We start from the raw sequence: 25,914 nt of genomic DNA on the forward strand, positions 1-25,914 counted from the left end.
TGGTACTTTTGTGCCTAATAGGTAACCCATCTGAGTGATAATGTGTACTTATGTTAAATAAGAGTGGGGTTTTGGAGTCAGACCTGAGTTCCATTGCTGGCTGTCCTGTGTGATTTTAGGCGAATTAACATTTTGGAGCCTTATTTATGTCACCTGTGACCTTGGAAGATCATACTTTGCCACAACCTCCAAAAAGGTTAAGTCTGCAGTCTGGAGGGCTGAGGCTGTTACATTTTTTCTGTGGTTGACTCAAACAATAATCTGTTTTCCTATTTCTGAGTTGGTGGTGTGGGGTGGGGGCAAGGGGGAGATTGTGCTGCACTCTGTACTTTCCCATTGTTTCCCCCATATACTGCCCTGGCTTTCAGATCAATCCCCAAGGGCCTTACCCTAGGCCCATTCGCCTTGCTCTGTAGATCTGATCCAGTTTCACTAGGCTCCAGCCACACTGGTTGCCTTTTAGTTCCCAGGGAAGGTTCTTACCCTCCTCAGGGCTGTTGCTGAGACTTTCCTCTCCCTGGAATACTATTCCTTTTCTCTTCCCTAGCCAACTCCTGACCTCCTTTGTGTTGTGTAGTCTTCAGCTTAAATGTCACCTCTTCAGAGAGGACACCTTTGCCTTCTCTAAACTTTATCCCCTTCCTGGTTTCAGTTTACTGCTTGTTGATTGCCCTTATCATACCTACAGCTGTTTTATTTCTTTGTTGCTTGCTATTTTGTTTTCCCTCCACTGGGCTGTAACCCCCATGAGGTCAGGGGTCACCTCTAGTTTCTTCTTCCAGTCTCCAGCACCTAGCTTGCTGCCTGCCTATCACGGTTGCTGTCTATAAATACTGTGGAATGACCCAAACCACAGGAACCATGACCCTGAAGTTAACTGGCAGTGCGGTGCTCTGTGCTTCCACCTTCGGTGAGGTCCGGATTTTAGCCCGCTGGAGGGAGTCCGCAACCCACTACCTGAGCCCTGATTGTGCCCGGGGAATGGTTTCCAGGGCGACAGCAAACAGAGGGCGGGGCCTCGGAACTGAGGGCTTCTCTCCAGCCTCCGCTGGGCCCTCCCCTGAGTAGAGGCGGTGTGCAGAGGGGAGGCGGGCTCTCGAGCGCCGGGACAGCGCTTGCCGTGAGCGGCGCATGCAGGGCCCCGGCGCCTCCCTGCTTCTGAGCGTGGGGGAGCTGGGGGCCGCGCCACGGGGTTCTGCTGCCTGGTTCTGCCGGGAGGGCGGCCCGGTGTGCAGCTGGCGGCGGAAGCCGCAGCCTACGGAGTCACGCACCAGAACCTCCGCCCCATGGCTGTGTGCGCACCACACCGAGTTCCAGCCTCCCGAGAAGCTGCCGGGACCTGGGCCTGCCTCCGCCCGTCCCGAGGGGGCTCGCGCAGGCCGCAAACGCGGGGCCGGGAGGCCCGCCGCTGCGCGCGGCCTAAGCCGCGCGTTCGAGTTGCCGGCCTACGGCATCCACGCGCAGAGCACCGCGGATCTCTGCCGTTTCAGGTCCCCGCACACCTCGGCCCTGGATGATGCCCAGTCACAGGAGGATGAGGCCCGTTGCGGCCTGCCCATCCTGGTCGGAGGTGGTGGAGAGGACGAGACGATTTGGGGTGGGGGGAATGAGGGGTCGGGAGAAGTGCGGAGTGTGGGTATACGGATGAAGGGTGGAGAAAGGAGTGTGGGAGTCGGGAGGCCCGGAGAGACACTAGGCCGAGCTCCCAGGCTGCCCCATGCCCACTCCGCATCTTTCTGCAGGTTCCCTTGTCCTCTGGCGAGGATTCTCCAAGGCGTCTCACCACATGGGCCGGCTCAGAAACGCCAGGATCCACGTGGAGAGAGCTGTCAAGGTCGGAGGGGGCTGGGGGGTGCCTAGAAAGGGCCCTGAGAATGGCTTAATCTGCCTCTCCGAACTGTATTCCTTCATTCTTTAAAAAGAAACGAACAAAACCAAAAACCTTGATCCCACACCCATCTTAAAATATTCCCAATTCTTCAGTACCCCTTCTTTGTGGAATTGTCTAACTTATTTACCTGGGATTCACCACTCAGCTCTTAGCACTCTGGTTTCTAGCCTTAACCCACTCCCATCCGTCCCAGTCACTCTGACCTCCAAGGAGCCAAATCCAGCAGCCCCCTTTCTGTCTTAATCTTGGTCTGGTGCCTTGTGTCACTCTACACTGCTGCCCCACATACCCTTCCCCCTTGGCTGTCTGCACACCCCTAGTTTTCCTTTCTCCCTCCCTGGGTGCTAATTTTCAGCCTTTGAAGGCTCTACAGGGCTTTCCTGGTTCCCTGGATCTCTCTCCACACTGATCTTCTTGGCTTTGGATCCGGTCAACATGCTGTGCCCTCTACATGCCCTTGTCTCTCTTTTGACTCCACACTCCTTAGATCCATCCCCCTACTTGACATGTCCACCCAGAGAGAATTTAGAAGCATTTCAAACCCATGCCCCAAACCATATTCTTGATTTTCCTGCCTAAACGTGTCATCCTCCCTAATCTCCGGTCTTCCTGTCTCCGAGTTCTCAAGCCAGAAATATGATCTTTCTGTTTGTTCACCCACACATCTAGATAACCATGTTTTGTTCTTGTTTTTGTTTTTAAGTAAACTCTCTGCCTAGCATGGGGCTGGAACTCACGACCCTGAGATCAAGAGTTGAGTGCTGTACTGACTGAGCCAGCCAGGCACCCTGCTCACCTACTACACATCTAACCCCATGAGCAAAACCAGTCATGTCTATTTCCAAAGCGAGTCTCCACTCTGTCACCTTCTCCACATCTTCACCCTCATTCTAGAATGCTATTGTGATTTTTCTCCTGCCCAAACCACGACAGCCTTCTAACTGGTCTCCCTGGTCCCCTCTCCTGCCTACCCCTTTCCCCTCCATCTGTTCTCTGTATAGCAGCAAGCCAAACTTATAAAGCCTCCAAGCATATCATGTCCTCACTTTGCCTTTATTGCTTCATGCTACCCTCAATATAAAATTCAAGTCTGTTCAAGGCCTGCAGGCCTTCCTCAGTCTCCTGAAGCTACCACTACCTGCTTCCTTAGGAGCTCTGCCCTCATTTTCCACACCCTATCCTCCCTGGCTTCCTTCCAGTTTCTTCTGATCTCTGTTCGGCCTCAAGACCTTTGTACATGCTTTTCCCTCTGCCTGAACTGCCGTTTGCCTAGTTCTGTACACTCCTTCTTACCGTTCCCATGTATGTATTTCTAGTCTCTCTAGGTCCCTGTTGAGCATCCAGTTTTGGGAAGCAGCCAACCTGGATTTAAATGCTTTTTCACTTAATTACTCTGTGGCCAAACTATTCAACCTCTCTATGTCTCTGTTTCATAACCACTTAAATGGGGATAATAGCATCTATTAAAAATACATATTATTAATAATACATATAAGCTAAGCAGTGCATAGTAGGTGCTCAATAATTGTTAGCTATTACCATTATAATTGTTACTATGCATATTTATTTCTCTATGTGTTTATAATTTGTCTCTCCTATTAGAACATAAACATTTCCTGAAGGCAGAAACCAGAACTGTCTGGTTCACCACTATATCCCATATGTCTGGCACTTGGATATTACTCACTGAATAAGTATCCTTCTCTCAACTTACAGCAGAAGAAGATCTTTATGATCCAAGGCCGCTACCCAGTGATACGGTGCCTCTTGCGCCGGAGAGGCTGGGTGGAGAAGAAGATGGTCCATCACTCAGGCACCACCCTGCCGCCACCCCAGAAGGATCTGGATAGCTCAGTAATGGGTGATAGTGACACCACTGAGGGTGGTGAGCCATTCCCTCCCTTTCCACAGGCTGCCCCTCCTGAGTCCCTTTCCTTTGGTTCCCTCTATCCCAGGGTTGAGACTTTGGTATGGGCCTATGGAGCAGGGACAGGGGCCTCACCAGGCCTGGGCTCTGCATCCACAGAGGATGAAGACGAGGACGAGGCGTTTCGGCCACCACAGCTGTTTGACTTTGATGATTTACTGGAATTTGATGATCTAGATGGGACACATGCTCTGATGGTGAGGGCCCCGGGGGCTGGCAGTGAGGGACTTAGAGGGAGAGCAGTAGAGTCCAGCTGGGTCACCTCAGAGAAGTCCTTTCCTTCTCTGGGCTTCAGTTTCCTCATCTATAGTAAAAACTGCTTCTATAAAGCCTGGATGCGCCAGCAGAGTGGTGAGGGACACAGTGGGGCTCAGACAAGGCTGGCCTGGGATCAGAACTCTGCTAGGTTATAAGCCAGCATAACCTGCCCACCTAGTAATTCCCCCTTCCAAATAAAACCCCCTTATTTCACATCCTTTCTCTGCGCTTGGCAAGCGAAGGCTGGAAGGAAGTGCCTAAAAAGCTCTGAAAGGTGCTGATATGATGGTATGGAGGTGAGGACACCTCTGTGTTGAAGTGAGGACACTTGGCTTTAAATCTTGGCACCACCACTTACTAAGCTGAACTATACCAAATTGTCGTTTTTTTATGTCAGAAAAAGTTGAACACTGGCAGTTTCATGTGGCTCAAGCCTGTGAGCTCTTAGATAAGTCACTTACCCTGCTTGTGCCTCAGTTCCCTCATCTGTGAAATGGGGATAACAATAGCACCTACTTCATGGGGTTCTGATGAGCATTAAATGAATTGATAGGAAAACCACTTAAAAAAAAAAAAAAAGGCACTTAGAACAGGGCCCGACACATGATGTCATTGCCTATTAGTAATTCTACCTCCCAGAGTTGTGGGAAGGATGAAGGAGGTAGAGTCCTGAGAGAGTCTTTGTCACACACTCTGTGCCCATCAGCTTGGAGTCACTGTCCTGTCACTGATAGCCATGGGCCAAAACAAAGGTGTGGCATTCGGTTGTGTGGCTCAGTCACTGCCTAGGGGCACCTGACCAAAGGAGTTCTGCCAGCCAGCCTGCTTTCTGCTCACAAGTATGTGCCCTGGAGGAAGAGATGTCTCTTCTTACCTTATACCAAGATGGAGTGTGGGCTAGAGGCCACCTTGGAAGCATACTCTTCTTCCATTCACACACGCACACATACACACACACCCACACACACCTACACACACCGGCTCAACAGAGTGAGGAGAAGTTTCTCAGGCCTTGTGCTGAGAAACACCAGCCTCCCCCGTCTCCTCTGCTCTCCCCAGTCCCGCATGGTTCGGAACGAGATCCCCTATTTCATCTGGACCACTCGGCGGGACGTGTTGGACTGTCAAATCCTCTCCAAGGATCAGATGATAAACCACTATGCCCGGGCTGGCTCCTTTACCACAAAGGTGGGTTCCCCAGGGGAGAGGGCATAGTAGCTTCTAACCCACTAGTCCTTGGGCTGGCAACCCCACTCCCTGCTTTCCTTGTCAGTAAGAGTTCTTAGGAGGTGGAGAGGAATATAGTTCAGTGAGATTTGGAGTCAGGCAGGCCTGGGTTCGAATCCAACCCCTGCAGCATATCTGGCAAATGTACACATAATGACTAAGATAGATTCCGGGATCCAAACAGCATCTGGAGCCAAGAAAACACCAAATCCAATGACTGTGAACAAGAGACTCCTTACCAGTTAAGCAAGGGGTATCTGGCTGATGGATCCATTCGATCTTACCTGGGTTTATTAACAAGTGTTTTCACCTCTCTGAGCCTCAGTTTCCTCTTGTTTATTTTTTTATTTTTAATTTTAATTTTTATTCTTCATCCATTTTTGAGAGAGAGAGAACATAAGCAGGGGAGGGGAAGAAGGAGAGGGAGACAGAATATGAAGCAAGCTCCAGGCTCTAAGCTATCAGCACAGAGCCAGATTCAGGGCTTAAACCCATGAACTGGGAGATCATGACCTGAGCTGAAGTCAGATGCCCAACCCACTGGGCCACCCAGGTGCTGAGAATACCAATACCACCTATTTTGTAGGGTTCTGGCAAGAATGAAGAGCTTTATTATTAGAACCTACTAGTATGTTATTGGTGCGGGCTGGGAAGATATCCTAAAGGAGGCAGGTCTTTAAGAATGTGAAAGGATGGGGACACTTAGGTGGCCTAGTGGGTTAAGCATCCAACTCTTCATTTTGGCTCAGGCTTGATCTCACAGTGCTGACGGCTCTGCTCTCTCTCCCTCTGCCCCTTTCCTGCTCATGCTCTCTCTTTTTCCCTCTCTCTCTCAAAATAAATAAACTTAAAAAAAAAAAAGAATGTGAAGGATGGATAAGAAGGATATAGGGCATTCTTGGCAGAGCAAACTGCATGGGCATACATAAGGAAATGGATGAGTGAGTCAGGCCTATCAAGTGCAGCAGAGGCTCTGAGAACATTTAAGCAGGGTCTCCCTGAGCTGTCTGGGCATGCGGCAAATGTGGGAAGTCCCTTGAGGTGCTCTGGGAAAGTCCCACTGTGCCCCCTCAGTGGCTAACTCCATAGGTGGGTCTGTGTCTCAATCTCCGGAATTTGCCGTGGTTTGATGAGGCTGATGCTGATTCCTTCTTTCCACGCTGCTACCGCCTGGGTGCTGAGGATGACAAAAAGGCCTTCATAGGTAAGGAGATGCCAGCCCCATGCCTGGACCCCCAGGCTAAAACCCTGGTTCGTGTTAGAGAGCAAAAGGCCTCTCTTTAGATGCTCTCATTCACTCCAGCCGACTTCCTTCTCCATTTCCAATCCTTATCTTCCCTAATGTGACTCCCATAATGAACTTCCTAGCTTGGTCAACCCAGACCTCCAGAAGAGCTCAGATAGCTTAATTTGTATTCTAAAGCAGGTTCTCAGAGTTGGTTGATTGGTTGAGTTTAGAGTCCACTGTATATTCCAGGCCTGTGGCAAATTCCACTGGGTAGATTGGGTTCCAAACCTAGAAAAGGCTGTGGACTTTGGACTTCTAAGGCAGAGTAGTTTCCGACTTCAGAACATGTTCCAAGTTCAGGTCAGAATTTGGGTTCAGATTAGATGCTAGGTTTAAATTCATCTCCAAATCTGACATAGGTTTTGGGCTCAGGTCTGGTTCTCAGGCTAGAATAAGTGTCAAAAGTGTATCGGAAGGAACAGAAGGGGAAAATGAGACAACAGATCTAGGCAAGATTCTGAAGGCAGTATATATGCCACATCAGATTCTAGGCCTGGATCTACAACTGCAACAGGAGCCAGGTTCTAACCCCAGAGTCTAGAGTCAGAAGGTAGTTAGGTTCCGGATCCAAAATGGGGCAGGTTATGATCAGGTTCCGGAACCAGAACAGGCCTGAGCCTAGGGGCTGAGCAGGGTATCCCCTGCCCCGGGAGCAGAGGACTTCTGGCTGACAGCTGCCCGCAACGTTCTCAAGCTGGTGGTGAAGTCCGAATGGAAGTCGTTCTCTATCCAGGCAGAAGAGGAAGAGGCCCCAGGTAAGTACTATGGTTACCTCCACTCCCTACCTGTTTCATTTATCCTTCCACCCATCCATCCATGTGTTCATCTACACATCTGTCTATGTATTAGCCACATCCATCTGCCCCTCCTCATCATCTTTCTTCTTCCCACCCACCATCCATACATGTACCCACCCACTTGTCCATCCATCCATCTACTCACCTGTCTAGTCCCCCACCCCCACCCACTGAGCTCACATTCACCCGCCCATCCATTTATCATTCATTTCCACACTGTTGATCTACTCATTCACCTACCTTCTCTCAGCTCCACACTCCTTATTGATCCATCCTCTCCTCTACCTACCTTCCTTCCCATCCTGCCACAAACTCATCTACCTATCTACCCACCTGCTTTTCCGTTCTCCTATCCACCATCCATGTATCCTCCACTCCACCCACTCATCTGTTCTTCTTTCCCAATCACCCACCTGTCTTCTGATCCACTTGTTAATTAATCCACTGCATCATCCAGCCATCCCATGGGCCTGGCATGTGACCAAGCAGTATAGAGAGGACAGACTAAGAAGACATGGTCCATCCCTGCCTGTGGGGAGCTCAGGTCTCAGATGAGGAAGAAGCAGTGAAACCATGTACTTTTATGTGGTCTGAGGACCCCTTGTCCCTTGTGGCAGGGGGCAGGGGTACACAGAGAATCCCTTACTGCATGTTGGCTCAACCCATTGCCTGCCCTTTCTGTCTCTGAACTTAGTTCCTACCTCTGAGTGTCCATCCTATTATCCAAGGGCCTATCAGCCATGGATTCAGGAAAGTAGGGGGCAGCTCTACTGGATAGAGGAAAATTCCTGCCTCTTCCAGAAAGAGTTTTCTCCATTGCTGTCTCCTGGGTGTGTCAGGTGAAAAGAAGACTGTTGTGTGCCAGTATCAGGGACACAAGGGCCTTATGTGTGCCAGAGGTCCCAGGAACAGAGAGGCTACAGGTGTGTGCTGGGGCTATATCCTGAGAGGCTTTGGGGCATTTAGGGTAGAACCTCAAGTGAATAACAGGTCCTGGAACAGTGGGGCCAAGGGTGAGTACTAGGGTCACAGGTGAATTTAGAACAAAGCCTCAGGTAAGTGACAGGTCCCAGGACAGTAGAGGGTACAGGTGTATACTGGGCCTCAGGCAAATGACAGGCCTTAGAGCATTGGAGGCTGTGGCATATGTCAGGTTATGTGCCTTGCGTGTCAGATAGTGACAGGCCCCTTTCTGTCTTCAGGAGACAAGCAGCCCAAGAAACAGGAGAAAAAGCCAGCGACAGTGTCCCCAGAGTTTGTGGATGAGGCTTTGTGTGCCTGTGAGGAGCACCTTAGCAACCTGGCTCACATGGACATCGACAAGGGCCTGGAGGCGCCACTGTACCTCAGCCCTGAGGGCTGGTCCCTCTTCCTCCAGCGCTACTACCAAGTGGTCCAGTGAGTACCTCTGCCGCAGGGCTGCGGGGCCTGGGCAGGTTCCCCCTGGCCCTCAGGGGGCTTCTGTGTTCTGAGCTGATGCTCAGAGATAGACTCTCTCCTCCCCAGGCCTCCCACTTTTGTTTGCCCTGCCTCTACGTTCAAGAACCCTCGGGGGCTCCCACTGCCTTCATGACAGGTTCCAAACCATTCTTCCTGAATCTTGGTTGACGTGCCATAATTACTGAGATCATGGCCTGTGCTGTCAGATAGTCCTGACTTTTAGCACCTTCCAAGCTCTTTGGCCTTGGCAAAGGTCATCTCTCTGAGCTTTACTTTTCACATGCAAAATAATGTCTGCCTCCAAGGTAGGATTAGACAGGATAATTTGTGTTATGCACTCAGTGTAACTCCCAGGATTCATTCACAAAATGAGAGTCTGTCAAGTCATTTGGGATTTATCCTGGAGGCCAGTGTTTCCCAAAGGATGCTCCATAGGATGCTTAGCTCTGTGGGACCTAAATCGATTTGATGAAAGAAAGGCTTTTGTGGTCAGTTGCATTTGGAAAACATCAGGTTAAACAAAGTTAATGAATTTAGGCTTCCTTGATGCAAGACTTTTCAGAACCTGTGGGTGGTGTCAACCTCCAAGAGACAGACTGTGCACTATATCCTGTACTTTTGTACAGCCCCCAGCCCCCGCCCTACCCCAAGCATCCTGAGAGGTTGTGTTCTCAGAACACACTTTGGGAAAAAGTTCTCAATCAGAGGAAGGGAGTTGAGTTGAGACGGGAATTCGATTCAGCAGAGGTGTGCAGGAGAGAGGAAGGGAGAAGCGCCCCCAAGGCAGGAGGGCACCCAGCATTTATTGAGCGCTTCCTGTGTGCCCAGCATTGTGCAAGTCTCCAAAAATGAAGTGTAGTCCCTGCCCTCAGTGGGTGTACAGCTCAGGTGGGGAGGCTTGCAGCAAGTCAGGTGGGAGTGCTAAGGGCCTCAGCTGGGGTGGTTTTAATAAAAAGGAATGGGCAGACTTAATGATTTTGATAGGGGAGACTAAAGAATTAATAAATGAACTTAGAATGAATGACATACTGAGCAAACCTTCATTATTGATAAATAATTTGTATCTGTTTTAAATGTTAGAAATTAAAAACTAGGTGACCCTATACTACCTTAACTACCAGAGAAGTATCAGAAAAAGCCCCTCCTTCTTAAACTAAGAATTCTCAAGACTAAGAACATTAGAACATGAGTGCTTTGTATTTCTAGATGTGAGGTAAGTTCTAGAGAGCCTTAGGCACTTCTCAAAAGTTGGGATTATGTAAAATATTACATCATATAAGGGTGCCTGGCTGGCTCAGTTGGTGGAGCATGCAACTCCTGATCTCAGAGTCATGAGTTCAAGTCCCATGATAGGCATAGAGCCTACCTTAAAAAAAAAAAGGTTTTGGGGTACATGGCTGTCTCAGTCAAATATAAATGCTGTTAACTGGTTCACTCACTGAAGTTATGGATAGTTAACATTCATTAATTTATGCAGTACTTATGGCTATGTTTTCAACTGCTTTTTTTTAAGTTTATTTATTTTGAGTGAGAGAGAGAGAGAGAGAGCACAAGTAGGGGAGGAGCAGAGAGAGAGAGAGGAAAAGGGAGAGAATCCCAAGCAGGCTCTGCACTGCCAGTGCAGAGCCTGATGTGGAACTCAAACTCAGAAACTGTGAGATCATGACCTGAGCTGAAACCAAGAGCCGGTTGCTTAACCGACTGAGCCACCCAGGAGCCCCTGTTTTCAACTTTTTTAAAAACACATACATGGCTCACCAGCCAGGCTTTTATCAAGGTTGACTTCCCACAAAAACACTAGTTGCTTTTTTGTTGTTTGTTGTTAAATATAAAAATGGTATTGTTATGTCTAATGTACTTTTTCAAATGACACATGCCCTTGCCACCATCATATGACACTTCCCTGGGCCAAATCACAGGTTTATTAAGCAGATTCCCTATGCCATGGCCCACAGAAAAGTTTCCAGCAAACCCTCTGGAAATAGAAGATTTAGGACTTGAGTGTGAATTTTCCTAAGAGGCTATGCCTAGCCCCCACCATTTGGCTGTCTCTGCTTCTGGTGCTTTCCCATTGGGTGCTGCTGCCTCATTGTTAAAAGAGGTATAAGTTCTTCAAGGCTGCAGACATTCATAAGGCTAAGATGTAAAAAGGGATTAGCATCTAGTGGAAGCTTCCTTCCTATTCAATCAGAAGAAAAGGAATGGGAGAGTGTGGATGAGGCTGCCATCTAGTGTATTTCGTGACTTGGTTTAGTTCAGGACATTTGTGTCTTGTAGAGAACAGAGTCTGTCTTTGTCCATGAACTCTTATCTGCACAGCCCAGTTGCTGAGGCAGGCAACCATTCATCCACTCAACAGACTTGGGGAGTACCTAAAAGGTGTACTGCTGGGGGATGGGAATACAGCAGAATAGTGACTGTAAAAAATGTTCCTGCTCTCATGGAGCTTGGATTCCAGGGGAGGGAGACAGATACAATAACCAAATAAGCGTAGGTGTGGAGTGGTAAGTGATGAGACGAGAAACAAGCCAAGGAGATGTGTGATACAGATGTGCTTAGGAAGAATTAGACCAGGAAGGGACCCACCTATCAACTGGTGTTAGGTCCAGGTTTGGAGGAATATGAACCCCAAAAAGCACCTGTGGGTGGAGGGATCATACAGGACAGCATTTGCATTCTGACTCAGCCACTTAACTCAATATGAGGCCTTGGGCAAGTCTCTGAACTCTCCCAGCTTCAGTTTACACAGTAATACTTCCCTGGCAGGGCCATAGAGAAGATTAGTGATAATATATGTGAAACCCCTGGCACCATGCCTGGCACATAGTAGTGCCTCATCATCAGATGCTGGTGTGATTAAATTCAGCTGAAGGCAGTTCTATTGTAACAGAAGGTAGGTGGCAGAAGGTGGAACGTTGGAGTAGGAGGGCGTGTAATAAGTGGAATATCCCCCTTCTTTCATATTCTAGCATTCTCAGATGACACCCTAGGCCAGTTAGAATTTGGGGGTCAGCTTGAGGGTGAGATGGAGGTTTGGAGGAGACCTATCTGGCTCTCTCGGGGGAGGGTGTGACCTAGGCTGGTTGGACCATGGCCAGGGGGCTTGTGTTTCCTCTTGCCTTGTCCACCAGGCTGCCCCCAGACCCAGCCCTGCCCAAGTCCCATCATCTCCCCACAGCGAGGGGGCAGAGCTCAGGCACCTCGACACTCAGATCCAGCGCTGTGAGGACATCCTGCAGCAGCTGCGGGCCGTGGTGCCGCAGATAGACATGGAAGGAGATCGCAACGTCTGGATCGTGAAGCCGGGAGCCAAGTCCCGAGGACGAGGTGGGAGTCAGCCCCTGTTTCCTGCAACAGCACCCTACAGCCTGCGTCTCTAAATACAGGCTAGGGAGGTTAGTAGTGCAGGCTGTGTTGGACCCAAACTGCCTGGGTTTGAATCCCAGCTTTGCTACTAATAGCCTGTGTGATCTTGAGTAAGTTACATCACCTCTCTGAACCTCAGTTATTTCATCTGTAAGGGATGATAATAACTTCCTGTGAGGTGAGGATTAAATGAGGTATTGTGGCTAAATTTCAGCATGGTGCCTGGCACAGAGTAATCACCCCACAAACGTTGGCTGCTGTGATGACGATGTCATCTTCTCTCCTGCCCTCAGAGTTGGGTTAATGCTTTAGGTGTGTCTGGTGATACTCATGTGCAGTGGTCTGTCATCTATGGGCTCTCTGATTTGACCAGTGCATCCTTGTGAAGTATAGCACAGTGGTTAAAGTATGGATGCTGAGAGCCAGACTACATCAGCTCTGCCTCCTACTGTCTGTAAGACTTGGGGCAGGAGAGTCAACCTCTGTTCTACTTCATTTCATCATTCGGTAAATGGAGCCAATATTACCTACTCCAGAGGATAAGTGAGTATAATATGTGCTTTTACATAGTAACTGCTGTATATGTGCTACTATTTTTTATCCTGGCTGCTCAGCCCAACGTGAATGGAATTATAATAGGGGAGCCAACAAGTTGGGGTGGTGCATTAGCCCAGCCTTAAAAAACTGGTTAAGGACTCATGAGATGTGGAAAACAGACTTTTTGCACCAGACCCTCCAGATACTGAGTTTGTTCATGTCCAGGTGAAGCTGTTAAAGGTCCAGACACTGAGTGACATCCACATGTCACTTCAAAACCAGCATCTTGGTCTTTTCTTTTCCTACCTTGAAAATACTTGTGTTGTTTTTTTCTAATTATAAAAATATGTATTTATTATTAAAAAAAGATTAGACAATACAGAAATATAGAAAAAAGAAAGCAAAAGCCACTCTTGATTTCACTGAGATAACTACTGTTAACCTTTTGGTGTGTTTCTTTCTATACTTCCTTCCCTGCATTTGGGGAGGGAGAGAGTGAGGGAGGGTGTGTGTGTGTGCGCGCATGTGTGTTGTTTTATTAAAATAATTTTTTTTAACATTTATTTATTTCTTGAGAGACAGAGACAGAGCATGAGCAGGAGAGGGGCAGAGAGAGAGGGAGTCACAGATTCTGAAGCAGGCTCCAGGCTCTGAGCTGTCGGCACAAAGCCCGATGTGGGGCTTGAACTCATGAACCAGGAGATCATGACCTGAGCTAAAGTTGGATGGTCAACTGACTGGGCCATCCAGTCTCCCCTGTTTTAAACACCATATTATTCTGTAGCCTTCTTTTCTCATTTATTATATCTTTCCATGTCAGTATAACTCATCTCTTTTTTGCATCTTTCTTTTTCTTAATAAGTTTTGGACTTCATTTTAGTACATCTAGATCTGCTTTTTCTTTTTTTCTTGTTTTTAGCTTACTGTTATGTACACATTCAAGATACACAAAACTAGAGAGAATAACACAGTGAATCCCCATGTACCTAGCACCAAATTTCAAAGTTGTATCTCCATTTTTTAGAAAAGCTTAACTGAAATGCACATGTGATATTCCAACGAAAAGGTGTGAGCATACAACTCGACAAATTGTCACAAAGTGAACACACTTGTGGAAAGTACCCAGATTATGAAATAAAATACCTGTACCCTAGAGGGTCCCTCCTGGACCCCTCTTAGTCTCTATGTCTACAAAATGGTAATCCCTATTCTGATTTATAATACTATAGATTAGTGTTGCCTAGTTTTAGATGTTACATAAAAGTACAGTATGTACTCTCTTATCTCATTCTGTCTCACAGTTGCATACTTCACTCTTGTTTAGATGCACTGTCATGGATTTACCTAATCCATTTCTGATGGATATTTAGATGGCTGCCAGTTTTTTTCCTATTTATTGTTGATTGACTGCCGTTACAAGCAACACTATGATAAACATCCTGTGCAAATATCTTTTGGGCTTAGGATAAATTCTTAAAAATGAAATTGCTGGGTCAATGGACATGAATAGCCTTAATTTTTGGTTATACAAGGCATTGTATTCTTGGGAATCTTGGTGATCATTCTGGCCATTTGAGAAAGGATCTGGTTTGGGAACTAGACACAAGTTATTCTGTGCCATTGGCAGGTGATCAGTCTGCTTTGGGTGCCAAACAATGAAGGAATGAGATTGACTTGTGAGTATGTATGTTTGCAATGTGATTCTGATATGTATCAGCATTAAAATGATGCCTTTTAAGTATAAGATACTTAATGTCACTTGCATAAAAGAGATAAAATTAAGATAAGGCAATTATTTTCTACCTAAGAGAATGGCCAAAATAATCAATAGTGTTGGGTAGGATGTGGGAAGATACATAATCTCATATACTTTGCTGAGAGTGCAGACTGGTAGAACATCTTTGGTAATATAAAATGAAAAAATGTACATACCCTTGGAGCCAGCATATCTACAGCTAGAAATTTATTCTACAGGTAACTAATAATAGTGATAGGAGTTAACATTTACTGAATGCTCACCATGGGCCAAGAACTATTCTGAATCCTTAACATGTTTAGTTAGATGTATAGAATCTTATCAAACTGAGGCACGTAAAATCTTCCATAACTTGGAAGGATATCCATTGAACCTGGAAGCAACAATTGGCTGCCTATGGGAAAGAAGTATTTTTAATTGTATACCCTTTGTACTGCCTGCTTTTATGTTTTATATTCTGTTAATTATTGGGAAAATCTAATCAAAGTCATATATGCATATGGTATTTTAAAAAGCCCAATATGGTTTGAATTTTTATGCGTGCATATATTACTTTTCAATTAAACAGAAGTGATTAATTAAAACAATTTTTTAATTAAAAAATATTTTTTAAATGTTTATTTTTTTGGAGACAGAGCGTGAGTCAGGGAGGGGCAGAGAGAAAGGGAGACACAGACTTTGAAGCAGGCTCTAGGCTCTGAGCTGTCAGTACAGAGCCCCATGTGGGGCTTGAACTCATGGATTGTGAGATCATGAACTGAGTTGAAGCTGGACACTTAACTGACTGAGCCACCCAGGTGTTCCCCCCGCCTCCCCAATTTCTTTAATCTTTAGCAGATGCTCAGCTTTGCCAAAGAGAACAGGGTTCTGGAGAAGCACTCTTAAGTACTTGGCCCTATCAGTTCCATGGTCCCCTGGCCCTTACAGCCCAAGCCTGACCTGATCCCTGACCACCCTGTTTCCCCCGTAGGCATCATGTGTATGGACCACTTGGAGGAGATGCTGAAGCTGGTAGATGGCAACCCCATGATGATGAAGGACGGCAAGTGGGTGGTACAGAAGTATATTGAGCGTCCCCTGCTCATCTTTGGCACCAAGTTTGACCTGAGACAGTGGTTCCTGGTGACTGACTGGAACCCACTTACCGTGTGGTTCTACCGTGACAGCTACATCCGCTTCTCCACACAGCCCTTCTCCTTGAAGAACCTGGACAAGTGAGCCCCATCCCTTGTTTCCTGTGAGCTCCCTGTCTAGCTGGGGAGCTGACAAGCAACAGGTGGTTCCCCAGTGCAACGCTGGGCTCCACACACAGACTGCACACAGGCAGGTCCCCTATCCATCCAACAGATACCTACCAAGTGTGTTTTAGCATTTGAGATACAGCAGTGAACAAAACAAGAGCCCAGCTCTGAAGAGTTCACATTCCCGCACATAAGCTGGATATGTATGAAATGTGTCTGCCCATGTCCTACCCAACGCTATTGATTATTTTTGCCACTCTAAGTAGAAAATGGTTGTCTTAATTTTATCGTTTTTAGAACAAGTAATGTTAAGTATCTTATGCTTATAAGGCATCATTTTAATGCTGTTACTCATAGATAAGCAATGAATGTAATAAGTAGAATTATCTAATAGGTAATAAAATGATACATGTTATTAAAAAAAGACTGTAGAGCAGGGTCAGGGGGTGCAGGAGAAATGCGAGAGCAGAGAGTCAAGTCGCAGTATTAACTTGGGGGCTGAGAGAAAGTCTTGTTGAGCCCTGGGTTCAGATTCCATCTCTGCAGCTTCTAGGCTGTGTGACTTTGGTCAAGTGAAACCTCTTTATGCTTCTTTTTTCACATCTGAAGAATGGAGGCAGTATTATGAAACTCATAGCTGTCGGTTACTGAATGCTGCGTATGTGACAGGTGCTAAGTGTTTCATGTATATTATCTCAGTCATTCATGAAAACCCAGTGAAGTGGGTACTATTACTACCCCATTTGACAGATGTGAAGGAGCATTTGGGTGAAAAGATCTCACAACTAGTCGGTGGTGAAGGTGGGACTTGAGCAGTTTGACTACAGGGCCCATACTTCTAACCCACCTTACCTTCCAGGAGCTGGAAGGGTTAACTGAGACTAATGTACATAATACTGTGGCCCCATAGGTAGTGCCCTCAAAGGGATAAGACTGGTTCTGGCCCTAGAAGATTGTGGTGGCACCCAGATCTTTGTCCTTCTTGTCTACCCTAGCTGAGCCCTATCTCAAGGTGAACAGTCCAGGGTGGCCCAGGGCTGGTTCCAGGGTTTGCCTGCCTTCCCCGCATTTGGGTGGGAGAGGCACAGGGAGTCAGACCTCAGCTTTCTGCTTTCTGCCCCAGCTCAGTGCACCTGTGCAACAACTCCATCCAGAAGCACCTGGAGAATTCATGCCATCGACACCCGCTGCTGCCCTCAGACAACATGTGGTCAAGCCAGAAGTTCCAGGCCCACCTGCAGGAGATGGGGGCCCCAAACGCTTGGTCCACCATCATCGTGCCTGGCATGAAGGCTGCTGTGATCCATGCCCTACAGACCTCCCAGGATACTGTGCAGTGCCGGAAGGCCAGCTTCGAGCTTTACGGTGCTGACTTTGTGTTTGGTGAGGACTTCCAGCCCTGGCTCATTGAGATCAATGCCAGCCCCACCATGGCCCCCTCCACGGCTGTCACCGCCCGGCTCTGTGCAGGTGTGCAAGCTGACACCCTGCGCGTGGTTATTGACCGGCGGCTAGACCGCAACTGCGACACGGGAGCCTTCGAGCTCATCTACAAGCAGGTGAGGCTGCTGGGCCTAGGCAAGACCCCAGCGAGTCTGTCCCCTCTTCCACGCATCCCTGTAGTGAAGCGCAGGGCATGTAGTCAGACAGTCCCAGTTCAAGTTCTGGTCCTGCCATAGTGACTCAGTACAGCCACTTTTCCTTGAGCCTCCATTTTCTCATCTGTAAAATCAAGATGCTGTTACCATCTTTCTCATAGGGTTTGGGAGGGTGAAAATGAGTTAATATGTGTGGATCATCCTTATGATCCAGTAATTGCACTAGTGGGTATTTACCCAAAGAATACAAAATCACTAATTTGAAGGGATAAATGCACCGTATGTTTATTGCAGCATTATTTACAATGGCCAAATTATGGAAGTAGCCTAAGTGTCTATTGATAGATGAATGGATAAAAAAAATGTGGTATATACAGTGGAATATTATTCAGCCATAAAAATGAAATCTTGTCATTGGCAACAACATGGATAGATCGATCTAGAGAGCATAATGCTAAGTGAAATAACCCAAGAAGAGAAAGACAGATACCATATAATTTCACTCATGTGGAATCTAAGAAACAAAACAAATAAAGAAAGGGGTGGGGGGGGAGACAAACCTAAAACCAGACTCTTAACTATAGAGAACAAACTGATGGTTACGGGGGGGGGGGGGGGGTGGGGGGGGTGGGGGGGGGATGAGTGAAACAGGTGAAGAGGATTAAGAATACACTTATCTTTTTTTTTTTTTTTTTAATGTTTATTTATTTTTGAGAGAGACAGAGACAGAGTGTGATTGGCTTAGGGGCAGAGAGAGGGGGAGACACAGAATCCGAAGCAGACTCCAGGCTCTGAGCTGTCAGTACAGAGCCGGACGTGGGGCTCAAACTCACGAACTGCGAGATCATGACCTGAGCCAAAGTCAGATGCCCAACCGACTGAGCCACCCAGGCGCCCCTAAGAGTACACTCATCTTGACGAGCATTGAGTAATATGTGGAATTGCTGAATTGCTATATTGTATACCTGAAACTAATATAACACTGTGTTAACTACACTGGAATTAAAACAAAAAAAATTAATTGTAATACAACAACAAAAATATACATGTGGATCATGTTTCTAGAGATGCATATAGCAAAATGTTAAAATGCTAAATGTTAAATGGCTTCAAATCCTTGCTCAATAACTATGAGCTGTGTGACTTTGAACAATTCCCTAACCCCTAGGGTTCTCCGTTTCCCCATCTGTAAAGCAGGACTGAACATAATCCCTACCTCATAAGGTTGTGATAATTAAATGAAGAGATAGGTAAAGCCCTTCAGAACAGCACTTGAACATCATAAATGCTACATGTTTTAGCTATTATTACTACCTAATAAGGTCCTCAGGTGTCTCATGATAGACGGCATCACTTATAATGCCTGGACATACAGTAAGAGTCAGTTAGTAGAAGCTGCTACTGTTGTTATTATTGTTGTTATTATTTTATTCCTTGTATAATAATTTTACTCACCTTGTTCCAGAAAGAGATTTGAGTCCACTTATTGGAATAGAATACAGTTTTTAAAAATCAGTCAGAAAACCAATTTCAAGGGTTGCTGAACTCTGCAATTTCTCATGGTAGTTAAATTCAATATCCTAATTCTAAGTATCGTTCTGATTAGGATTCGGCTTCTATTGGGGCACCTGGGTGGCTTAGTTGGTTAAACGTCTGACCCTTGATTTGGGCTCAGGTCATGAACTGGCTGTTGTAGAATCGAGCTCTGCATCAGGCTCCGCACTGAGTGCTGAGTGTAGAACCTGCTTGGGATTCTCTCTCTCCCTCTCTTTCTGCCTGTTTCCCACTCATACTGCCTCTCCCAAATAAATAAACATTTAAAAAAAAAAGTATTTGGCTTCTATCAGAGTTTGGCCATAGGTAGAGAACATGCTGATTACATGACCCAGGTGTCCTGGTCTTTGTCACAGTTACTGATCATAAATTAATATTGGCATATTGGTTTCAAAAAACAAATATAAGGGCAGGAAAATAAGACAAAACCAAAGGGGAAGGAAACATTCTAGCACAATGGTTCCCAAATGCTGGTTCACAGGCCAAAATCACCTGGCAAGCTTTCCAAATGTACAGGAGTCAGGAAGCCCCACCCCCAGAGACTGTTCTGAAACGTCTGGCTTAGGGACTACACATCTGCATTTTTCAGATGTCCTAGTTGTCCCAAAAATCTTTCATAGCTTTTTTTGTTTTTGTTTTTAATTTTTATTTATAAAAAAAAATTTTTTAAGTTTATTTATTTTGACAGTGGCTGCACCAATTTATATTCCCACTAACAGCATACAAGTATTCCCTTTTCTCCACATCCTTACCAATACTTATTTCTTATCTTTTTGATAATAGCCATTCTAACAGGTGTGAGGTGATATCCCATTATGGTTTTGATTTGGATTTCCCTGCTGATTATGACTTGGAACACCTTTTCACGTATCTGTTGGCCATCTCTTTGTCATCTTTGGGAAAAATGTCTGTTCAGATCCTCTGCCCATTTTTAAATAAGACTATTTGTCTTTGCCATTGAGTTGTATGAGTTCTTTGTATATTTTGGATACTAGCCCCTTATCAGACATATGATTTGCAAATATTTTCTCCCATTGGGTAGGTTGCCTTTTCCCTTTGTTGATAGTTTCCTTTGCTGTTCAGAAGCTTTTTAGTTAGATGTAGTCCCACGTGTTTATTTTTGCTTTTGTTGCCTTTGCTTTTGATGTCAAATCCAAAAAATCATTGCCAAGACCCATGTCAAGGAGCTTACTGCCTATGGTTTCTTCTAGGAGTTTTATAGTTTCAGGTCTTAAATTCACTTTAATCCATTTTGAGTTGGTTTGTTTGTGTGTTACAAGGTAGTGGTCCAGGTTCATCCTTTTGCATGTGGCTGTCCAGTTTTCCCAACACCATTTATCGAAGAGACTGCCCTTTCCCCATTGAATATTTTTATGCCTTCTTTGTCATAAATTAATTCACCATTTATGTGTGATTATTTCTGGGCAGCTCTGTATTCTGTTCAATTGATCTATGTGTCTTTTTCTATGCCAGTACCATACTGTTTGATTACTATTGCTTTGTAATATAGTTTGTAGTCCATAAGTGTGATGCTTCCAGCTTTTGTTCTTCTTTCTCAAGATTGTTTTGGGGGCACCTGGCTGGCTCAGTTGGTAGAGTGTGTGACTCCAGATCTTGGAGTTGTAAGTTTAAGCCCCACACTGGGTGTAGAGATTACTTAAAAATAAAAATCTTAAAAAAAAAAACATTGTTTTAGCTATGCAGAGTCTTTTGTGGTTCCGTGTAAGTTTTAGGATTTTTTCTTTTTGTGAAAAATTCCTTTGGCATTTTGACAGAGATTGCATTAAGTCTGTGGATTGCTTTGAGTAGTATGGATATTTTAATAACGTTAATTCTTCCAATTCATCAGCACAGAATGTCTTTCAATTTATTTGTGTCTTCAGGTTTTTTCGTCAGTATCTTAGCTTTTAGTGTACAAGCCTTTCATTTCCTTGTTTAAATTTATTACAGGCTTTTGTTCTTTTTGGTGTTCTTTAATCTCTTTTAACCTAGAGCAGCAGCACTGTTTTCTCCCACCCCCAATAGTTTGTTGGGATCTTTTGAAGGGACCAGGTTGGTTGTTTTGTAGAACTGTCCCACATTCTGGATTTGTCTGATTGTTTCTTTGTGATGCTATTTAGCTTGTTCTTCTGTTATCTCAGTGTCCTATAAACTAGAAGTTGGGCCAAACAGCTTGCTAAGGTTCAGGTTAGACATTTTTGGCAAGAACACTTGAGATGTGATGCTGGGTACCTCATATAGTATCACAAAGCACACACTGTTGGTGTCTCGTGATTAGTGATGCTAAGTCTGGCCATGGGGTTAAGGTGGTAGCTACCACATCTCTCCATTGTACGTTGCATCCTCCCCTTTGCAATGATCAGTTACTTTGTAAAGTGATACTTAGGTGCACATGACACATTTTCCTGTCATCCTTTTCACTGACTTACTTTGATACCCAGTTTTGATTAATGGGGCTTTGCAGGAGCTCTGATATTTGTATTTTTTACAAGCTGCAAGTGATTCTGATAGATTCTAATCAGGATCCTTTGTTGACACAGAAAACACCTCGCACTAGCTCAAGGTTAAAAAGGGGTCATTAGCAAGACACAGGGAGGCTGTCCTGGAGCCCAGCTGCAGGATGTATGGCTGGCTTAATCAGAACTGAACATTGTACAGAGGCTCCTCTTCTGGAACTCTTCCTCTGCCTCCTTCTGCAAATTTGCTACTTCATTCTCTCCATAGAATGCCTTCATTAATGCTCTCAGTTTCTCCTTCCCCATAATAGGTTCATGTAAGGCTGTAGGCAGGCTCCAAGCCTCTTAGCTATCTGGGTGACATAACTCAAATTCTGTCTGCAGAGAATCTGGCTTAACTCAGGAAGCTGTCCATCAGCAGTGGCTTATGGAGCAGAACCCTACACATTCCAGCAGGGGTTGGGAGAGCTTAGGAGGGCAAAGGGTAGGGGGTCCTAATAGAGGCATGACTAAGACCCCCTGACTCCACAGGGTTACTAATCCCAGGGGTTCTGTGACTTTCTAGGTACTGATTCAGGCTTCTCGAGCCAGACCCTTTAGAGAACAGAGATGGGCTCCCTGTTTCTCAACCCAGAAATTAATTCCATCCATCTCTGTCCTGATTCCTTCTGGGCCTAGGATTCCAGCACCACTGTCTGAACAGGCCTCATCTCCTCTTCTTTCCCACAGCCTGCCGTGGAGGTACCCCAGTATGTGGGTGTCCGACTCCTAGTAGAGGGCTCCACCATCAAGAAGCCCCTGGCAATGTGTCACCGGCGGATGGGGGTCCGCCCCGCACTCCCTCACCTGCTGACCCAGCGAGCCTCTGGGGAAGGCAAGGATTTGGGGACTGTTACTCACAGGTCAGCTCCTAGGAAGGTTGCTGGGGCCAGGAGCCTGGGGCACACTGAGAAGCCAGACTCCACTGCCACCACCTCGGCCCCCGGAAAGGGGAAGAAAGGCAAGGCGAAATGTGCCTCGGCCCTGGTCTACCCCAATCTCCGGAAGTGGGAACCCCCCAGCACCAGGATGGGCTGCATTTTCACCATGACCTTTGCTAGTGGGGACAGGCAACCCCACCCCTTGAACAGATTGCCATTGAGTCTGAAGAACCCCCAAGCCCTGGGTAAGACCATTCCCCCAAAACACCCCAAGGTCCCAAGGCAATTTCTTCCTGCTCTCCAAGCCCCTCCTAGCCACCTAGATTTGCAACCCCGCCGTAGCCCCACCAAAAAGACACCAGTAGCAAGTAAAAGCCATCACTTACAAAGTATTTTCTAAAAATGTGTGACCAAATGAGTATCGTTCCCTCCAAAATAGTCACCCTGCAAGGTAGTGGTACTTATTCACAGATTCCAGGACTCAGTCCCAGGTCCATCTCTCTTCAGAGCCCAAGCTTTTCCTGCAGCGGTATTCTGCCTTTGCCTCCACGCAAAGTTGCCTCTGGGGGAAAGGAGCTAATAGTTGTTCAGCACTTAACAACTTACACTGTGCCGCTACCCAACCAGCTCCTTTAGTCCTTATAACCTAGCGAGGTAGGTGCTATTATCCCCATTTTCCAGCCGAGGTATCAGGAAGTTTAAGGAAGCTGCCTGAGGTTGCACATCTCAGAAGGGGCAGAGCTGGGATGCAGACACAGGTCTGTTGGGCTCTAAACCCTGTGTTCTTCCCATGGCCTCTGGAGGAGGAACTGGGAGGGCTCCATTTGCCATCTTACACCCCAGCCCTCCTCTTCCCCCACTCTCCACCCTCCACGCACACCTTGAGGGGCTGCTGATCAGCCTTGGGGCCTCCCCAGGCCCTCACGGCCCCTCTTGCTCCCACAGCCCCTTACCACTTCCCCAGCCTTCACACCAAGGCCGGGCTGCCTTCTCATGTGCTCCGATCCCAGGGGCGGGTCCTCAGACTGCAGCACAGCAAGTTGGTGGGCTCTAAGGCCCTGTCAACCACAGGCAAGGCCTTGATGACTCTACCTACCGCCAAGGTTTTGATTTCCTTTCCACCTAACCCTGAGCTCAAGTTGGCATCCAGCGTCCTGAAACCAAGAAAGGTGGGCCTTGAGCCGTGACTCACACCCTGGTGGGCAGTGCTGAATACTGGGGTCAGGGCTGGAGGGCACAGGCAAGGGTAGCTCCCTGACTAGCTGGAGCCCCAAGGGAAGGGCTTTTTTCCTCAGAACCCCCTTCCTGAACAGATTTCCTGATCATCTCTTCCTCCCTCTTCCCCCCTTTCACACCGAGGCTGTTGCTCCCCAGCACCTTCATGGTCCCTGTCCTGGAAGTTCCTTGTGGCCTCTACCCTTCGAAGTTGGAAATCTTCCTAGCACCCACAGAAAGATCAAGGCCAAAGGCAAGTTCAAGGCCAGACTCTGTGACAGACCCAAGGCTGAGACATGCCTCATGAAGACAGCCTTCCAGGACCCCTGTCCTTGATCAGTGCATACCAGGGTCTAGGGAGCATGGGGGACGTGAGGCTACAGAAGCCCTTGCTTTGACCCTCACTGCCCCTATCCTGGATGCAGTGCCAAATAAAAAGGAGCAAGTGAAGTATCCTGGGCTTGGCTCCATTCCTATTGGAGGTTGAAGAGAGGGTAGGCTAAGGCCCTGTACCCCAAGGTCCAGAGTGAGAGCTATAGGCCATCAGCAACCTTCCACAAAGCAAGGGCCAGAATTCCCTCACTAGCGACAGATATGGGGCTTCCTATTCGGGGACTCCCTGACATCTCTGACCTTTGGATGGGGGGATAAGCCTCACTTTATAGATGAGGAAACTTACAGATGAATCTGAATGAGAGACATGGCTTGCCCAAGATCATATGGCAGTGAGAAAACTAGGACACTGTCAGACTGCTCACCACTGGGAGATCCCCAGTCTCCAAGCCCAGGGGAGAAGCTGGGCTAGCAGCAGAGTGACATCTAAGGGTGTTAGATTTATAACGTAAGATGAAAGAAGGATGAACCTTGCCTAAACCCAGCCCTTCTCCAGAGGGAGTGGGTCTGTCCCTTCCTTAGCAAGGGGCCATGGTTGCCTAAAAAGGAAATATCAGTAGTATTTTAGTATTTCTTAGTTGTAGTGGGTTGAATGGTAGTCTTCCCTACACCCAAAGATATATCTGCTAGGAAACTGTGAATAACTTTATTTGGAAAAAAAGTCTTTGTCAATGTGATTAAGTTAAAGATCTTGAGATGAGAGTACTCTGGATTATCCAGGTGGGCCCTAAATCCAATGACAAGTGTCTTTATAAGAGTCAGAAGACACAGACACTGAAGGCCGTGTGAAGATGGAGGCAGGCTGGTGTGATACAGCCACAAGTCAAGGCTTGGAGCCACCAGAAGCTGAAAGAGGAAAGGAAGGATTCACCCCTAGAGGCGTCAGAGGGCACAGCCCTGTTGACAACTTGATTTCAGACTGGCCTCCAGACAGATCTATGACAAAATTGATTTCTGTTGTTTTAAGCCATTCGGGTGTGGTAATTTGTTATAGCAGTCCTAGGAAACTAACAAGACTAGTCAAGTGGAGATACATATACTCTGATCCAGCAACTCTTGCATAACCGAACCAGGAAATGCATACAAGTGAGTTTACACCACTGTTGTGCCAATAGCCGAATGACCTGTCTGTTAACAGTAGAATGGATAGACTGGTGTGGCCATGCAGTGGAATTCAAAGCCACACCATACATCACAGATGCATCTCACAGCGTGGAGCAAGAACAAATCACAAAAGAACATACACAGCATGACTCCATTTATGGAAACACCAAAGTCGGGCAAAACGAAGTATATTGTTTAGGGATGCATATGTATGTGGAAAACCTTAACAAGACAAGCAAGGGAAACTCCCATGTCAGGATAGGGTTTCCAACCTAGGATGAACAATAGAACCCCTTGGGGAACTTAAAAGATTGATGCCAGGATCTCCGGCCCAGACTGCTTAAATTGGTATCTTTGGGGTGCAGAATCACAGGGAGGGTACGGCGCTTTTTTAAAGCGTCCTGAGAGGGAGGAGGAGGGGGTTCTACTGTGGGACCAGGGTTGAGAACTACTGCCCTAATAAGGAATAAGAGGCATGTTTCTGTTTCGTGCCCTGAGTGGTGGTTATATGGGTGTCACTTTGTAATTCTTTAAATCACAGAGATGTTTATGTACTCGTTGTATGTTTGATATATTTCAATTTTTTACTATAAAAGATCTGAGATCTTCATTTCAATATGAAGTCCCCAGAGTAGTCAGATTTATAGGGACAAAGGAGAATGGGGGCTACTAGCAGATGGGAAGTCAGTGTTTAATGGGGCAGAGCTTCAGTTCTGTAAGATGATGTGATGATTGCACAACAGTGTAAATGTACCTAATGCCACTGAACTGTTCGCTTAGAAATGGTTAAAATGGTAAATTTTGCTATGTGTATGTTACCACAATTAAAAAACCAAACATTTCCTCCCAGCTAGAATTGGGACAGAAACAGCCAAATAAAAAGACCACATATTGAACTCAGCAGAAAGCGTGCTCCATGATACTCACTTTCTTAGCAAATCTTCAA

The 25,914-nt window shown here is 46.5% G+C and overlaps 1 protein-coding gene across 8 annotated transcripts; it reads left to right on the forward strand.

Moving 5' to 3' along the window:
- Positions 1-118: 118 nt before the first annotated feature.
- Positions 119-25,875, forward strand: TTLL3 (tubulin tyrosine ligase like 3). Of its 8 annotated transcripts, none has more exons than XM_053897803.1 (14): positions 119-1,597; positions 1,743-1,834; positions 3,608-3,752; positions 3,918-4,015; positions 5,136-5,264; positions 6,393-6,507; positions 7,248-7,346; positions 8,591-8,786; positions 12,007-12,155; positions 15,458-15,701; positions 16,852-17,287; positions 22,066-22,501; positions 23,202-23,425; positions 23,631-25,875. In XM_053897803.1, exons 1-14 carry the CDS (start codon positions 1,132-1,134, stop codon positions 23,805-23,807), a joined length of 3,006 nt encoding a protein of 1,001 aa, XP_053753778.1. In that variant the 5' UTR covers positions 119-1,131; the 3' UTR covers positions 23,808-25,875. The 8 variants fall into 8 exon arrangements, with proteins under 8 accessions (XP_053753778.1, XP_053753777.1, XP_053753780.1 ...); XM_053897802.1 differs by having other exon boundaries at positions 3,611-3,776; XM_053897805.1 differs by having other exon boundaries at positions 120-1,570; positions 3,611-3,776.
- The last annotated feature ends 39 nt before the right edge of the window (positions 25,876-25,914 follow it).

This window comes from Panthera pardus, unplaced genomic scaffold (genome assembly GCF_024362965.1).
Source record: "Panthera pardus isolate Hobbes unplaced genomic scaffold, ASM2436296v1 HiC_scaffold_8, whole genome shotgun sequence".
Classification (NCBI taxonomy): domain Eukaryota; kingdom Metazoa; phylum Chordata; class Mammalia; order Carnivora; family Felidae; genus Panthera; species Panthera pardus.